The sequence below is a fragment of the Dendropsophus ebraccatus genome, chromosome 7 (assembly GCF_027789765.1).
Source record: "Dendropsophus ebraccatus isolate aDenEbr1 chromosome 7, aDenEbr1.pat, whole genome shotgun sequence".
Classification (NCBI taxonomy): Eukaryota; Metazoa; Chordata; class Amphibia; order Anura; family Hylidae; genus Dendropsophus; species Dendropsophus ebraccatus.
This window is the reverse complement of record NC_091460.1, coordinates 135,370,851-135,389,164: the sequence shown is the minus strand read 5'-3', so window position 1 is coordinate 135,389,164 and position 18,314 is coordinate 135,370,851. Positions and strand designations below refer to the sequence as shown.

General features: G+C 42.5%; 1 protein-coding gene across 11 annotated transcripts in view; it reads right to left on the bottom strand.

The window, feature by feature from the left end:
* Positions 1-18,314, bottom strand: part of BLTP1 (bridge-like lipid transfer protein family member 1) — a 197,891-nt gene that overhangs the window by 95,671 nt on the left and 83,906 nt on the right. For all 11 annotated transcript variants that reach the window (XM_069978550.1, XM_069978552.1, XM_069978555.1 and 8 more), the window contains exons 22-28: positions 14,937-15,113; positions 12,784-12,912; positions 8,140-8,259; positions 7,459-7,739; positions 5,476-5,726; positions 4,617-4,872; positions 1,973-2,813 (exon numbers count right to left, since the gene is read on the bottom strand). In XM_069978550.1, the coding sequence (XP_069834651.1) occupies positions 1,973-2,813; positions 4,617-4,872; positions 5,476-5,726; positions 7,459-7,739; positions 8,140-8,259; positions 12,784-12,912; positions 14,937-15,113 (2,055 nt within the window). The remainder of the gene's footprint in view (positions 1-1,972; positions 2,814-4,616; positions 4,873-5,475; positions 5,727-7,458; positions 7,740-8,139; positions 8,260-12,783; positions 12,913-14,936; positions 15,114-18,314) is intronic.

Here is an 18,314-nt window from a genome sequence, read left to right as displayed (position 1 = left end):
GATTGAACAGCGCTGATGTTCAGGTTCATACGAATTCGAACCATCGGTATTTGACTCCCGCAGTCTTCCTGTTCCGTGGGGAAGGTGGAGACAGCCCGAGTCTGGGCCTAGGTTGTATTCCTGTTTTCCAGGCAGGATTCGGGCTGTCTCCACCTTCTCCACGGAACGGGAAGACTGCGGGAGTCAAATACCGATGGTTCGAGTTCGTACGAACCTGAACATCAGCGCTGTTCAATCATCTCTAGTCCTAATTTTACTTTGCTGCAGCAGAATGTCCATGATGACTTTAGACTGTAAGTGTATATGTACACTATGGAAATCACATGGATAACTTTCGGTGTATTCCGTGTGTGCTCCCGCTTCAATATCCACCAGTCCCATAGGCTCCATATTATGCTCAGCTGAATTCCCGCGACCGCCCAAAGAGTTGACATATCAATTCCTTTGGGTGGAAGGCGGAATCTGCCTAAGCATAGAATGGAGTCTATCACTAATTATGCCCGAAGGCTAATACCATGCTTGCCCCAAGGTAAAACGTAACTTTTATTTAATTGTTTAAAATATACAAATCGTGATCTATATATATATACAGTGCAATAAAATGACTGTGTTTACAGGTGCTGGATCGTACGTATGTCTGAGTAGTTGTAAGCAAATTGGTACTGGCGACTTGTATGCAATAGTCTCTGTTAGTATACAACGGTATCTACAATGAGTAGTGTGTATTTCACAACATACATTATGTAGCAAAGTCGCATACCAATATGAGGGGTAATAAACTACCGTGCTAATAGCTTCGCTGCTCTGCAGGGTTGTAGAGGCTTGTGCGTACTTTACTCGTAAGAGTGATTGGAGATATTGCACTAGTGCTACTACTATCCAGTTATGTGTACTCCGCGATCAATCGCTGATTGGAGATCACAAAAAACACTGGGGTAGTGCACTAACTGAGTGTCATACTGGTACACAATGTCATAGCCGTGCTGTCACTGCACTCTGCAGGTCTGTAATTTTGCACGCTATGATACCTTGGATTGAGTGACCTGCTAACGCTATCCCCGTGCTACCGTTATACCAGTCCGTCCGGACCTGGTCTGTGACAGTTAGCTACGGCGGAAAGTTGCCTGTATCATTGACACTGCTAACAGTAGTGTGCTGTAGTAAGCCCCATAACTAACTACATATATGCCCAGATACACATCCTTCTACAGTAAACACTAGCCAGATTAAAAATCCACAGCCTTTCACTAACTAGTTTCGTCGGGAACCCCGACTTTCTCAAAGATATTGGCGATATTGATCATTGTAGATACCGTTGTATACTAACAGAGACTATTGCATAGAAGTCGCCAGTACCAATTTGCTTACAACTACTCAGACATACGTACGATCCAGCACCTGTAAACACAGTCATTTTATTGCACTGTATATATATAGATCACGATTTGTATATTTTAAACAATTAAATAAAAGTTACGTTTTACCTTGGGGCAAGCACGGTATTAGCCTTCGGGCATAATTAGTGATATTACCAATACCTCCCACAAGGTTGGGATCCCCACTCCCTAGAATGGAGTCTATGGCACAGACGGAGAGTCAAGTGTAAGCACGCAGGGGGCAAGCGGCGGAATCCGTGGCAAGTTATCCATGAGAATTACTCAGTGTGCATATACCCTAATACCGGATTTTGCTTTGACCATTCCAGAGGTACTGAATACAGCAGCTTGCAATGAATCTAAACTACACCACAACTAAGGGTCCTTTTACACCAACAGATCTGACGACAGATTATCTGCCAAAGATGTGAAGCCAAACCCAGGAACAGACTATAAACAGAGAACAGGTCATAAAGGAAAGACTGGATTTCTCCTCTTTTCAAATCCCCTCCTGGGTTTGGCTTCAAATCTTTGGCAGATAATCTTTCGTTAGATCTGTTGGTGTAATAGTACCCTTAGGGTCCTTTTACACCTACCTTAAAACTTGGGACACAGAGCTGTTCATACGATATGGAACTTTCTTCACTAGTTGGTGTATCCAAATCTAAGGGCCGATGCAAAGAAGACTTTGAAGTTCTTTTATTTGTGGGATGTTTTACCGACCAGTTAAACACCTGGAACTGGCTGAGATAGTTCTGGTAGCAAGACATTACAGGCTGCTGAGTAGTTTGTTCATGATCTGTGGGCTTCTCAGCCTCTATTGGGTATATATGCTCTAAGGGTTCCTCTTCTCCTCCTAAAGCAGAGACAAAGGAAGCCTGAGAGGCGTGAGTCCGGATTGGCAATGTTTTTGCATCTGGTCGGTCTTCTCCTTGAGCAGATGCAGTTAAAGGACCTTCTACACTGTGGTAAATTGAACCCCGACTGTAGTCGATATTTTGAGTCTGTCTTTTTCGCCTTTTTCTCCCCGGATATGTTCCTGGACCTTCATCGCTGCTTATAGGTTCAAACTCTTCAGCTGCGGAGAAGTAAGCTTCACTGTCTGCCATTGACATGCTAGAATCCATTGAACGGTACTGATGAAATGAGTTGGAATCTGCGGATGGAGTGTAGGGAAAGGAACCAAAACTTCTCCTTTGCTTAGGTGAATCCAGGACATTTTCGTCACTGCGAGAGACATCGCTACTGAACTGAACTCCGACAGGTCCTGGCGGCTTGTCCCCATAGAAAGCAGCAGACAGGCTCTTTGTGCTGCCAAGTCTTGTCGAGCACACAGAGGCCTGACGTTTTAAAGGAGATCGGAGTGGAGAATGAACTACGGATCTATCTTGAGAGTTTGGAGAAACAGGACTACTCCTCGAAGCTTCAAGAGGAACACTAAAACAAAGAAACAAGCAAAAATAAACATACGTTTAAAACTTATTTCTTTCATCACGTAAAACCTTGCAAAAGTATGGAGACTCTAGGCCGGTTTTCCCAATTTCCTATAAATACTTTGACAAAACATTTCAATGCACTGAATGAATGGCAGTAAATGGATGTGTATGGGCGGCTGCCAGACAAAAAAAAAACACAACAGTGGTCCCTGTTGGTCTTGTTTATTTTCCTGAAGTAAAATCACAGGATCACAAATCCCAAATCTCTGCAGTCTGGCTCTGTGAAGCCGTCTACAATCGCTAAAGGGCTATGTCCTCCCTCCATTTCATTAGAGCGCTATCAAATGGCCTAAAAAAACAGTTTAGAGGAAGTTCACCGGCACTACCCGATTTTTAGGCTTCTTGTACGGATGCAGGGTGAGGTTGTACGGGTACGTGCTGTATGGAGGTGCTCCTCATATGTAAACATATACAAAAAATGAAGAAAAAAAGATTGAGGGCACTCACCATTTAAACGCGCACTGTCTTTATTCCATTGTGCGATATACAAAAGAGTAAGCAGGTAAAATTTATATCGGGCATGGACGCCAAACACTCAACAGGGATTGCAGTCACAGCTGTACAGTATCTCGTGCATGTGCGCTTCATCAGGTCTGATGAAGCGCGCATGCGCGTGATACAGCTGTGACTGCAATCACTGATGAGTATTTGGCGTCCACGCCTGATATAAGTTTCACCTGCCTACTCTTTTGTATATCGCACAATGGAATTAAGACAGTGCATGTTTAAATGGTGAGTGCCCTAAATCTTTTTCTCTTCATTTTTTGTATCAAATGGCCCAGTTACACAATAATGCAGCATAAATAAAAGTAGAGGCCTTTCTAGATCACGGGTTGTAGAAAATCCTCTAATTTTAGGGACCAAGGACACCTTTAGAGAGTCAAAAAAGGTTTAATGACTGCATGGCAGATCTGAAGACAGTTAAGAAAAAAAAAGACAATGAACGGGACAATTCTGCTTACTTAAAATGTAATTTTTAATTTTTTTTTTGCAGAAATCAATAGTACAGGCGATTTTAAGACCCTCTGTATTAGGTTTTATTAGGCAGGAAAGCCTCTTTCTGTACTCAAAAAGCTGTTTTCCCCTTTCGCTTCTTATTTGTGCATTATCAGGCAAAGCTATCTTCACTACAGAGGAGCAAAGTGAAGACAGGTTTGCGGAGTGCACTATAACCTATGGAGGAGGGAGGGAGATGAGTGAGCAGGGAGAGCAGAGAAGCAACCCTGCTGTTTGGAGACTGTTTGGCCACATAAACGCGGGATTCACAGGTCATGAAGGTCAGTGTTAGTCTAGTATCTTGGTGAGAGAAGATTGCAGGATCTGTGCAGAGGGGGGCCTTTTCTCCTCTCCGTGCTCACTTATCCCCCTCGACCCCTCCACACAGCATAACTAACACAGAAATCCTGCTTCATCTGAAGTGAGAGGGGGGGGGGGGAAGGGGGTAGGAAAACAGCTTTTTGAGTACAGAAGGAAACTATTTTGCTGAATAAAACCTATTACAAAGTTTCTTTAAATCTGTTGTACTATTGATAGTTATTGATTTCTGAAAAATGACATTTAAATTACTTTAAAGAGGAGAATCAGCAAACACTGATAACTGTGCATGGACTGGGAGTGAGGGAGGTAGGTATATGTTATTTTTAGGTATAGCACCTGTCTGGGCACAGTTCTATTGTTGGATAAATCATTTAATATGGTAAATAGAATCAAATTACTAATGCAACAAAAGGGAAAAGATAGTCACCTTCCATGGGATTCTTGTGATTTGGCTCTAGGTGGATAGTCGACTTGACCTAGACTTTCCTCTGTAACAGAAGTTGGACTGTCTTTTTCTCCAGCCAGCAAGGGAAGTGCAGCACTACAGCTGCTATTCTCCTCAGAAGACGATGAGCTGTGAGAACGCAATGGAACCTGTAGACTTAAGTGCTGCGCTTTTCGTTCAATCTCTATCACCACAGATCTGGAGTCCCATTCCTTCCTTCTACAGCCATTAGTCTTCGCTATAAAAAAAAAAATAGTATTTTAAAGTCAAATAAGTTCAAACTAAGGTTTCTTGTGTTTTTCCCCCTATGGCTTTAAACCATACCATCATGCAAAGCTAATATAAGGATGCTAAATTGATCAGGAACAACATAGTTTGTTGTACACGGTTTAAGGGGTACTCCAGCAAAAAACTTTTTCCTTTAAATCAACTGGTTTCAGTAAAGTTATATAGATTTGTAATTTACTTCTATTTAAAAATCTCAAGTTTTCCCATACTTATCAGTTGCTGTATGTCCTACATGAAGTGTTTTTTTCTTTTCAGTCTGACACAGTGCTCTCTGCTGCCACTTCTGTCCATGTCAGGAACTGTCTAGAGCAGTACCAAATCCCCATAGAAAACCTTTCTTGCCCTGGACAGATCCTGACATGGACAGAGGTGGCAGCAGAGAGCAAATGTCAGACTGAAAAGAAAAAAAAAACACTTCCTGCAGTACACACAACAGCTGATAAGTATGGGAAGACATGAGATTTTTAAATAGAAGTCAATTACAAATCTATATAACTAAGTAAAACAAACAATACAAACACAAGAAAATAAATCATTCCAATGTGATGCCCACCTTCACCAGCTTTCGGCATCTCTTTGGTAATTATCCATTCGGTGGGCTGCAGTAAAGACTGTCCATAGAACATGTCTGACTCGGCACTGGTGTTAGAGAAGGCAGAGCTGCTGGATGGAGTCAGCTCCTCCAATCTGAAAAAGTCAAGCCCTGTGGCAGTGCCGCCAAAAAACCTGCATCCTCCCAGACAACCACACTTGTTTCTACTCCTCTTGTTCTTTACAGTGTCATCCGGCCATAGGAACCACAACCTGTAATGGAGACAAAAAAGATTCAAAGAGTTCGTAAGTGATTTGTAATATTAAGGGGAAATTCCAGAGCAAAATATATTTTCAAAGCAAGTAGCAGCAGAAAGTTACAGATTTGTACATTTCCTTTATTTAAAAAACTTAAAAGGGGTACTCCAGCGAAAATCTTTTCCATTCACATTAACTGGTTTCAGAAGGTTATACAGATTTGTAATTTACTTATTTTTAAAAATCTACAGTCTTACCATACTTATCAGCTGCTGTATGTCTTGCAGGAAGTTGTGTTTTCTTTTCAGCCTGACACAGTGCTGTCTGCTGCCACCTCTGTCCTTGTCAGGAACTGTCCAGAGCGGCAGCAAATCCCCATAGAAAACCTCTCCTGCTCTGGACAGTTCATTTCTAGGACAGAGGTGGCAGCAGAGAGCACTGTGTCAGACTGGAAAGAAAACACTGCTTCCTGCAGGACACACAGCAGCTGATAAGTACTGGAAGATTTGAGATTTATAAATAGAAGTAAATTAGATATAAAAAAATCTATATAAATTTCTGAAAGAAAAAGATTTTCAATAGTGTACCCCTTTAAGCCTTAAGAGCAAATCTCTCCTGCTCCATACAGTTCCTCATACAAACAATTAAGTAGAAGCAGCTGTAGCGAGTCCCGCCTCGGCCGCTGAATGGCTGAGCTGCCTTGAGACGTCACATCTCATGCCGCAGCTGACCCCAGAAAGCAGCCGCGGGACGGGTGTACGGGACCCGGTGCTGGAACCGGCGAGGTAAGTGACCGCCGCAGTCTATAACCACCCCCTCCCCGGGCCAGTGTACCCCTTTAAAGGGGTTGGCCACTTTATAGTAAAATTGTTCAGTATACAGTATTAGGCTGGGTTCACACTATGTATAATTGAGGCTGTATTTGTGAGGCTGTATAGCAACCAAAACCAGGAGTGGATTGAAAACACAGAAAGGATCTGTTCACATAATATTGTAATTGAGTGGATGGCCGTCATTTAATGGCAAATTTTTGCTGTTATTTTAAAACAACGGCTGTTATATTGAAATGATGGCAGTTATTTACCGTTATATGACGGCCATCCACTCAATTTCAACATTGTGTGAACAGAGCCTTTCTGTGTTTTCAATCCACTCCTGGTTTTGGTTGCTATGAGGACCTGACTTGAGGACCAAATACTGCCTGAAGTATACAGTGTGTGAACCCAGCCTTAGTAAGTGTAATCACTGTATATACTGACAGCAGCTCCCTCTGTACCTTATAGAGCTAAAATCAGACTCCCGTTTTTTAGGCTGTGCTGTCCTGCTCTGTGGTGAGTCTGTCCATAAGATGGCTGACATGGAGGAGCATGTGACCATGCTCCGCCTCCTAGTGTCCACCACTGAGCCTGTATATGGCTATGGAGGACACTGGGGGGCCGGGGCATGGTCACATGCTCCTCCATATCAGCCTTCTTATGGACAGACTCACCTCAGAGCAGGACAGCACAGCCTAAAAAACGGGATTCTGATTTTAGCTCTATTAGGTACACAGGGAGCGGCCGTCAGTATATACAGTGATTAAACTTACTAATACTGTATACTGAACAATTTTACTATAAAGTGGCCAACCCCTTTAAATAAACTACCTTGCCTACTGCAGTACAGTATAGGAAAATACGAAATGAGTAAAATGTTGTTGCATCTTAGAAAGACTAATTGAAGAAAAGAAATGTATAGTTTGACCCACCTCTTAGTCCTGCTGTCATGCGTTTCCAAAAAGTGCCTTTGGACCTCGTGTTTGGAAGAATGATCGGCGGCGAGTGCGATGTCTGCTGTAATAAGCCCTAAAACCAAGGAGCCAGTTTCCAGCCAATAGGCTCTGCGTAAGACGGCAGGCTGCAATCCTAAGCGGCTGCTGTCCAATTGTTCAATGTACTGTCTCAGCTGTAAATCCTGAATAGCCGCACTAATACCTTCACCTACAGCTTGGTTATGGAGGTTGCAATTTGCAAGTCGGATAGCACCCATCTGTTATAAAAATAAATAAATTATTAATTTAAAAAAAAAGTACACCACCCTGTCCCTGTCCCAAGATGGAGACCACGTGCCCTACTGAGACGTAAAAAATGTGGTAGATACCATTACAGCATTGTGCTAAACATACCGTCAGTGGGGGGGAATTGCTTTTTTTGTTTGTGTGAGTTTGGTGTAAAACTGTCGTAAACTTTTCAACAACCACTCATTTGCTAAAAAAAAAAATGTGCAAGTTTCCCTGTGGTTTGCACAAGCATTTTAGAGCACTGTGCAAAAACTGACATTGGTGCACAAAAATTAGCTTCTTTATATTACGCTGGTTTTCTGGTGAAGTCAACGATTCCCCCCGTGTTTCCAAATGCTTTCTGTTCTCATACAAATGCACAGAACTTACTTTAATGTTTGTGGCACAGCCATGTTCAACGATGTAAATATCTGCACCATCTGCAGAGAGACGAGTCATTCTATACTTCATGTCATCCGCTGGAAGGCAGGGCCCCGGATAACAGCTCAGCTGTGGATAGGAAACAACAATACTACTATATAATAGGTAACTGACTTTTAGGGGTTAACGTGTCAATCTCATTTTTTTTTTCTTGCAGAAATCAATAGTCCAGGTGATTTTAAGAAACTTTGTAATTGGGTTTATTAGGCAAATATGCCATTATCTGCATTCAAAAACAATTTCCCCAGCCCCCCCCCTTCTCATTCACTGCTCATTATCAGGAAATCTCGACTCTTTTACATCAGTCATAAAATCTGTATATACGTCCAGTACAACAGGACGGGATCAGACTTTTCTCCACATAAATATCTTTATTGCGAATCCATAAATCAAGGGACAGACAGTTTCGTTAATGAGTTTCGGCGTGGGCACACGCCTTGTTCACAACTTAGTCTTTAGTTTTAAGAAACTTTGTATTTGGGTTTATTAGGCAAATATGCCATTATCTGCATTCAAAAAGAACTGCTCGTTATCAGGAAATCTCGCCTCTTTTACATCAGTTGTGCCCTGTGTAACCTATGGAGAGGGGAGGGGGGAGATTAGCCGGCAGCAGAGAGCAGAGAAAAAAGGATTACAAAGCAGGACCTGTGTGCAAAGCCAGTATTCAGAGGTCAGAGAGGTCAGGGCTGACTTCAGAGGAGATAGCCTGGTGATGTAGCTGTAAATTAACTCTTTGTTGCCCTGTTTTGGTGCCTCATCTCCCTCAACCCCTCCCATCTCCATAAGAGAACCATGAAGACAGGGGGGAGAGCTTCGTATCGCTTTTTTTTTTCATAATAAAAATGCATTTTTCGGCTAGTAAACCCAATTACAAAGTTTCTTAAAATTGCCTGTACTATTGATTTCTGCAAAAAATATTTAAACGACAGTGACATTCTAACTTCTGTTTCTGTTCATATGGATTCCATTGTTTTGACTCAGAGAAGCATAGCATGCTGAGCTTTTGTACTAAATGAAGGGATAAGAGCGGTACAGAATGGACCCAAGTGTAAGTGAAGAGGGTTAGACACATCATAGAGGCTCTACCACATCAATTTGAGATGGCTGAATGTCATGATGCCAAACTGAGCCTTAAAAGGGTATTCCACTCAAACATGACTTTTCATACGTTGTTAACCATCACAAAACTAACAATTCATTTCATACTTACTACAAATTCAGTCTCCTCCCCCTAGTTCTGAGTGGCTGCTTTTGCTGAAGACACAAAAAAAAATCTGTGTATGGAGCCTCTCTCTCTGTCTCCCCCTACTCCCCCCCTCCCTTCTGAGACAGTTGATGTAAACAAGTCCCTGGCAGACTTTATCTGCAACTTTGTAGCTTCTTTGTAATTCCTCGTTACAAAGAAGCTACACGGTTGCAGAGAGGGATTTATTTATATCAGCCATCTTAGAAGGGAGAGGGAAGGAGGGGGAGAGAAAAGCTGACACACAATTTATGTGTTTTCAGTAGAAAGCAGCGTGCTGAGAACTGGATGGTGGAGAATAGACCGATAACAACAAGGTATTAGGGAGGGATATATGAAGATGAATTTTCTAGACTCCATAACCTGATTAGGGTGCGTTCACACTTACAGGATCTGCAGCTGATTTTCTGCAGCAGATTTCAGTTAAATAACTGAACACAGCATCAAATCTGATGCTGTGTTCAGTTATTTAACTGAAATCTGCTGCAGAAAATCAGCTGCAGATCCTGTAGGTGTGAACGCACCATTAAAGCAATTTACACACACACACATTATATATATATATATATATATATATATATATATATATATATTGCAACTAGTTTGCTTTATTTCACACATTAGTTTTCACACACAACTAACTTTTACCGCCAGCTCTGGTACATTTTGACATCAGTGGTCTAGCAGCAAGCGTTTTGCTTTAGATTTTATTAAGGAAAGTTGCATCCACACAGGTGGATAGAACATAATAAAACCATGGGTTTTGCCAATCTGCATTGTTCATTAAAGATAAAGATGTTGCAATCACATCATATTATAAAAATCCTGTTTCTTCCCTAGGGCACCATGACTTCCTCTGTACTATATGTGCAACCTCCTCTACCCTTTCTTCCATATTAATGGATTGGTTGGCAACAAGGCTGGATAAAAAACCTGTCCCTGTTTGTGTAAGGGGAAAGAGCTACTTCTTTTAGTCTGTTGTTAGACGAACTTTGTTTTCAGTCTGACACAGTGCTCTCTGCTGCCACCTCTGTCTCAGACTGAAAAGACTGTAGAACATACAGCAGCTGATAAGTATGGGAAAACTTGAGATTTTTAAAGGGGTTGTCCAGCAATTTTTTTTTCTTTCAAATCAGCTGGTGTCAGAAAGTTATATAGATTTGTAATTTACTTCTATTTAAAAATCTCAAGTCTTCCCATACTTATCAGCTTCCGTATGTCCTGCAGGAAGTGTTGTTTTATTTACATTCAGAAACAGTGCTCCCTGATGACATCTCTGGCTGAGACAGGAACTGTCCAGAGCAGCAGTAAATCCCCATAGAAAACCTCTCCTGCTAAATAAACTGTTAGATAAATCTCTCTGTGAAAAGGCGCCCTTATATTTGGCAGCAACTGACAACACTTGCACGTAGCAACCTTCTCCAAAATACACGTACACTTTAGGGCCTAATCACACAGGGTGATTATAATTATCAGCATAATACGCCCATATCATACAGTATAGTAGCCAGTGCTTGGCAGACGAACGAATTGTTGTCTGTTCAAGCCATTCTGACATGCTGAAGGATCATCAGCCGCCATCAGACATCTCACCACATGATAGAAAATGTGCGGCTGGTGGCCCTTAAGGGTAGGTTCACACGCTGTAGATCTGTTGCATATTTTCTGCAGCATCTGCACCTGGTAAGTACTTATTTGCAATCATTTTTATTCATTCATTTTATGCAAAAAAAGGATGAAAAAATTGATGCATTTGTGTGCATCTGTTTTGATCTGTTTTTCCACTGACTTTCATTATAAAAAAAATGAATCAAAAAACATCTTTTTTTTAGTATACACAAAAGCTTGGTCAACTTTTTTTTTTTTTTTTTTTTTTTTTAAATAATAGAAGTTAATAGAATATCAAATTAAGACTTATGCACACAAATGCAAGTTTTTTCACCCTTTTTTATTTTTTTTGCATAAGGCTGGATTCACACATACTGTATCTGCAGCAGATTTTATTCTGCAAGTTCACAGCGAAATCCGCTGCAGATACCTCCCCTGTCATTTTCAAAGTGATTACATATTTACAGTGGGATAGTCATCCTGCAGAGAGTATGTAAATCCCGGCCCCCTTAACCTCCCGCCTCCGGGAACATACTTTACCTGCTCCAGGTAAAGTATGTTACCGGAGGCGGAGCGCTAAGGGGGGCAGGATTTACATAATCGCAGCGGGAAGACACTTCCGCTGCGAGTATGGAACCACATTGAAAATGACAGTGATGGTATCCGCAGTGGATTTCACTGTGAACATGCAGCGTGAAATCCGCTACAGGTGCGGCATGTATGTTTTTACCCTGAAACGGATAGAAAAAAATGTTTAGTAAAGTATTTTATTGCCCCCCCAAAAGTTATACAAATCCCCAATATACACTTATTACAGGAAATGCACATAAAGTGCTTTTTCCCTGCACTTACTACTGCATCACAGCTTCATTTCCTGGATAACATGGTGATGTCACTTCCTGGATAACATGGTGATGTCACTTCCTGGATAAAATGGTGATGTCACAACCCAACTCCCAGAGCTGTGCAGGCTGTGGCTGCTGGAGAGGATGATGGCAGAGGGATGCTCAATGTCCCTCCAGTGCCCTGTGTCCCTCAGTGTCCCCCTGCCATCATCCTCTCCAGCAGCCACAGCCCGCACAGTTCTGGGAGTTGGGTCGTGACATCACCATTTTATCCAGGAAGTGACATCACCATGTTATCCAGGAAGTGAAGCCTTGATTCAGTAGTAAGTGCAGGGAAAGAAGCCCTTTATGTGCATTTGCTGTAATAAGTGTATATTGGTGATTTATATAACTTTTGGGGGGCAATACAATACTTTAATAAAAATTTAGCCCCGACTTTTCCTTTAATATATATTTCTTATATTACAGCTCTAGAGATGAGCGAACCGGGTTCAGTTTCGAGTCCATCCGAACCCAAACTTTCGCCATTTGATTAGCTGGGGCTGCTGAACTTGGATAAAGCTCTAAGGTTGTCTGGAAAACATGGATACAGCCAATAACTATATCCATGATTTCCACATAGCCTTAGGGCTTTATTCAACTTCAGCAGCCACCGCTAATCAAATGCCAAACGTTAGGGTTCGGATGGACTTGAGCATGCGCGAGGTTCGCTCATCTATATACAGCTCCCTAAAATAGAAGTGGAAATGGTCTAAATCTAAGGTCCTGGTATACATAGTTCTAGTACACGACTTTCTGTAACATAAGTCACTAAGATTACTATTCAATGGTCATTAATTTTCCAAACATCAAAAGTTTACTTCTTCCTTGAACAAGCTGTAATTGTGAAACACTAACCTTCGCATCACAAAACCTCCGATCGATACCATGCTGGCAGATCACAACCGACTTTGGCTTCTCAAGCTGGAACTCATTACACACGACATGGAAGACAAAGGTCTGCCCCCAGTCCAGCAGGCACGCCAGCTGCAAGACAGCAGGTTACTTCTATGGTGAGGACTAGAGCGGCAAAGTTAGTAATAACAATATTACAAAAGTAAGAACATATTGGCACAGCTTGCTGATGAAAAGGAGCTTTATCCTTGCAGCTATATAATCAACCCCCTGGTTTAGCGGCACTATTATATTTTAGGAGTAGGCACAATTTGCCAGCTTATACGGTTTGACATTCAAGGCCGAGGGCTTTGGATTTTAAAATAATACAGTGTTATATATTTATCCCTGTTTATTAATATTAACTGTATTTTATGATTTTTTTGGTACCCAATGTTCTGCGGTCACCTGCGGCACCGCACTTTTCTGATAAATAAAGAAGGTAGGCTCCATTCCCCATCCCACATACTCGGAAATCAATTTTCATCTTCATTCAGCCTATTTGTGTGAAAGGTGCATAGCTGCGAGATTTTCCAGCACAATATAAAAAGCTGGACCTCTGCTTCACAAAATTCAATATTCCTTCAGTAAAGAGCGAGCCATTACAGTGCATAAGAGCGCTATGTGCAAACTTTAGGGCTTTATTCGAAGAAAAAAGTTTGCATTTAGTCTCTATCCACAGAGCTGTGAAATAAAATGTCATTGTGGACAAAGGGAATGAACATATAAGCGTGTAGGAAGTGTTACATAATTTAATGGAAACAAACATATCGTATTTTCCGGCATATTAGACGACTTTTTTTACCCCGAAAAATCGTGGTTAAAGTCGGGGGTCATCTTATACGCCGCATGCGGTCGCCCCATACGGTGGGGGAGCTAAAAAATGGCCGCATCCTCACCGTATGGGGCGACCACAATAAAAAAAAAAAAAAAAACACTTAACTCACCTAGGGCCAGTTACCGGCCTCACTGCACCACCCGTACCGTACCTGACATACACTACCTGCGCCTGAGACAGAGATTACCAAACCTGTCCCGGGCAGCCAAGCGTCTCATCGGAAACGCTCGGCTGCAGGGAGAGCTTCAGGAGAATGAGAGAGAATTTGGGAACTTCCAGCGTCTCTCTCATTCTCCCGAAGCTCTCCCGACAGCAGAGCGTCTCTGAGCCTCTCCGATGAGACGCTCGGCTGCCTGGAAGAGGTTTGGCGATCTCCGTCTCTGGTGCAGGTAGTGTACATCACACTGCCTGCGCTGGGAACGGTACGGGAGGCGCGCAGAGGCCGGGAACGGGCCCTAGAAGAGTTAAATGTTTGTTAGTGTTTTATTTAATTTAGCCGCAGTTAACCCCTGCCTGACCGCAGCAGGGCTGCGGTCAGGCAGGGGTTAACATTTTCCGGCGTATAAGGCGAAACCCTGACAATCTGCTTAAAAGTCAGGGGTCGTCTTATACGCCCAGTTGCCTTATACACCGGAAAATACGGTATATATAAATATTATAATTGGAGTATATCTGGTTTAGGGAACGTGCTCTTAATCCAAATAACTCGTATATTAAAGGAGTTCTTCCCATAAGAAATAATTACAATTTGTTATACATAAGATATGTAAGGTGTTCTTTATCAATAAAGAACACTGTATCAGTAAAGAAGTGGTTAATCAGTTAACTCTCCCTTCACACACAACTCCCCAGGTGGCCGCAAACCTGTTGGTGCTGGTACTAGTGCCGGCTGCATGGAGTGGCTATTGGTAAATCGGGGTTAATTAAGGAGTCAGCGGTCCTCCACCATCCAGTGCCACTTGTAGGCAAGATGGTGGTCACAATTGCACGACAGCTGTACAAGATGTCCGGACAAGGTTAAGGGGAGTTGAAACACTCAAAGCTTGGGATACGTCTGTGCATGCAGATTGCCAGAACAGCGGAATAGGAGGAGGCCACAGCCTCACTCACACTCATGTTCCGGCAGCAGAAAGAGGAGTTAAAGAGTAGATCAGGTAGCGGTGGGTTAAAATGAGAAGGCTTTCTACCCAGTACAGGATCAGGATGATCACACAGAGGGGCTTGTATTACAAAATGTTGCTAGTTTATCAAGTTACTTTTTTTTTCCCCAGCTACTTACTTGTGGTGTGGTGACCATTGCACTGAGAGCACCAGCCTGCACATCAATCAGCCATGCATATTCTAGAGTATCCGTGCCTAAGGGTAGGCCTTCTGCAGAGAACATTGCATGGGCACGTAACTGTAAACCAGAGAGGCTAATGTGACCTTCTCGAAGCATCCCATCCACTGCTGGCCTCTATAGCAAAGAAAAAAAAAACTAATAAGACTTCTGGTGCTCAAAATGAATTAAATTACAATAGAACAATGAATGCAAACAAGGCTTTAAGTGTACCTGTCATTGAAGGGAATCTATCACTAGGTTTGTGCTTCCTTAAATGAGGGCAGCATAAACTAGTGATAGAAATGCTGAACAGATCAGTATATTACTTACATCATTCTGTTCAGCAGTTCTCCTAATATGCAGGAGAATAGGGTTCTTGCCAGACCCTCTCCCCGCCCACCAGCTGCTTATTGACAGCTGACAGCCTATACACAGCATAGATAGATAACTGCCAATCAGCATCTGGTGGTCAGAGAGACCAGAAGCACAGAAGCAGCGACCTCGGGGTGGGGTAAGTATGTCGGAGAAACCAGAGACAAGGCAGCAGCGCCTGGGGGAATCGACGGTTGAGTGCTGTCAGAGAGAAAACAAGAGCGGCCCCAGTAGAGTGGGTCATTGCTATCAGAGATCCAGAGACACAGCAGGAAGACCAGGAGGAAGGAGCAAGTCGGATAGGACTCAATTAGGCTTAATTTTTGCATCCAGAGGGGGGCTGTCTGCAGAAAAAGCAGCAAAAGGATGCAGAACACATAATTACTTGCTTTGACCAATATGTGAAGCTGTTGGTGGGCTATTACATAACACAAAAAAGATTTGGGGTGGAACATCCCTTTAATTCCAAATCTATGTGCATGGATCCCTAGTGCTTGTTTATCAGCCTTTTTTTATTATTACTTCCCATCATGGGGATATATTTGTTGTAATAAGCTTGATTGGTGAATGTCTCCATTGTACTAGTTTTGATGAATCTAGTCCGAAAGCTTTTCTTTACCCAGTTTATATGCACTATTGTACCCAGTGCTGCAGGCTTTGCCATAATATACTTCTAAACTACCATGACAGTAGAAAATAATAACACGATGTGAAGGCCAGCCTGGCAGTAGGGGAGGATTATACTTCTCAGTCGCCACATTTAGGACACAGTCTAATAAAGATGCTGCTCTCACTGCCAGTAATTACTTCCCACATGTCCCTTGATGTTTCTGGACATTTCTTTTTATTTCCACTTCAAAAAGCTTTGGAGAGGCCTAATTGCCTCATGTCCAGACTCTCATCTCTGTGTCCACTCGCTGCAGAATTCTGCAAATGACCTAAACAGATCAGCTCTAGATTATACAGTGTTCTTCTTTAATAAGAACATAGATGGATTCTCTGCAATGTGATTTCTATATTCAATATATAAAAGTGATTTACAAACAACAAATCTCTTATTACTGAACCTATTTGCACCTATTATTTACAAATAAAAGGTGCAAAAATAAGAAGACACCGAACATATAAAAAAAAAATGTTAGCGCATATAAAATGACTATACTTTTGGCTGGTTATAGTCCTGCAAGTCTGAAAAACAAATACAGTGTATGATATTTTTTTAAAGCCAAATCTCTCTACTAACTTTTATTCAACACAATCTTGAAAACACAATCTGTAGACTCTTTGACAATTATATGTTATATGTCATGTTATATGGGTACATTGACAGCACGAATGCGCCTTCCAAGCCATGGATATGTAAGCACCCAAAAACAGGTGGCAATGTTTCTGTGCGCAGACCCCACTTACTTCTTGGTGATTTGTTACATTTAGGAGTCTGAGTTAATACATTTGTATATATGCAGAAAATTGAAAATTACCCAAATTACTTTAGGGTACTATTACACAGAACGATAATCGGCCGAATCGGCCCTATCCAGCCGATTATCGTTCCGTGTAATAAAAACAACGATCAGCTGATGATAGATGTTATCAGCTGATCGTTGATATAAGTTCTGACCTTTAATCGCCGGGCGCCGACTGTGTATCACTACGTGTAATAGTGGTGCGCGGCCGACGCAGACCATATGAAAAGAGGAATAGATTACCTATCCAGGCTCCAGGGCTCCTCTTCCTCTGTGCTTCTCCACAGGTCCTGTGCTCCAGCTTCATAGCGGCTTTTCTCAGCTGACAGGCCGCTCGGCCAATCACAGGCCGGGACCGCCGCGACCAGAGATTGGCTGAGCAGCCTGCCAGCTGAGACAAGCCGCTGTGAAGCTGGAGCGCGCGAGACCCGGAGAGAAGCACAGAGGAGGAGGAGCCCTGCAGTCTGGATAGGTATGTATACAGTTTAAACGATAATCGGGCCGTGTAATAGGCCCAGTAAACGAGCGCCGATCTAGCAGATCCACGCTCATTTATAGGTCCCCCATCGGCCCGTGATATACCACCCTAAGGCTATGTGCAGACTATGTATGGGACCGGCCGTTCCGTGACTGCAGTGCAGTACTGTCCGGATGATCCTTAGGGCCGCAAAGTTCTGATGCATCTGTGCGTGCCCACATCAGAACTCCCCACAGCACACTATGTATCCCCTCACTCTACTGTGTATACTGACAGGGTTTTCTGTGGCCGCTATTCAATGTACAGTGGCCGCACAAAACTGACACGTAAGTTGTTTATGGCGCCGCTAGGGATCCCAGCCGGAGTGTATACTAAGTGTTAGCCGGCAGCACAGAGCAGAGAACAAAAAATTACACAACACGGAGGTGGGTGACAGTGGTATTCAGAGGTCTGAGAGGTCAGTGCTGACTGTCAGAGGAGATAGCCGGGTGACTAACTGTAGATTAACTCTTTGTTGTCCTGTTTTGGTGCCTCATCTCTCTCCACCCCTCCCCTCTCCATAAGCAAGCCATGAAGACAGGGGGGAGAGCTTCAAACTGTTTTTTCATGATAAAAATGCATTTTTCAGCTAATAAACCCAATTACAAAGTTTCTTAAAAATCGCCTGTACTATTGATTTCTGAAACAAAAAAATGACAGGCACACTTTAAAGTGAATGTACTGATGGTACATTAAATCTACTGTCTTCCAGTACTTATCAGCTGCTGTATGTCCTGCAGGAAGTGGTGTATTCTTTCCAGTCTGACACAGTCCTCTCTGCTGCCGCCTGTGTTCATGTCAGAAACTGTCCAGAGCAGGAGCAAATCCCCATAGGAAACCTCTCCTGCTCTGCAGACTGGAAAGAATACACCATTTCCCGGCTGAAAATTACTGGAAGACTCAAGTTTTTTTAATAGAAGTAAATTACAAATCTCTGGCACCAGTTGATATGAAAGAAAATTTTTTTGGGTGAACTACTCC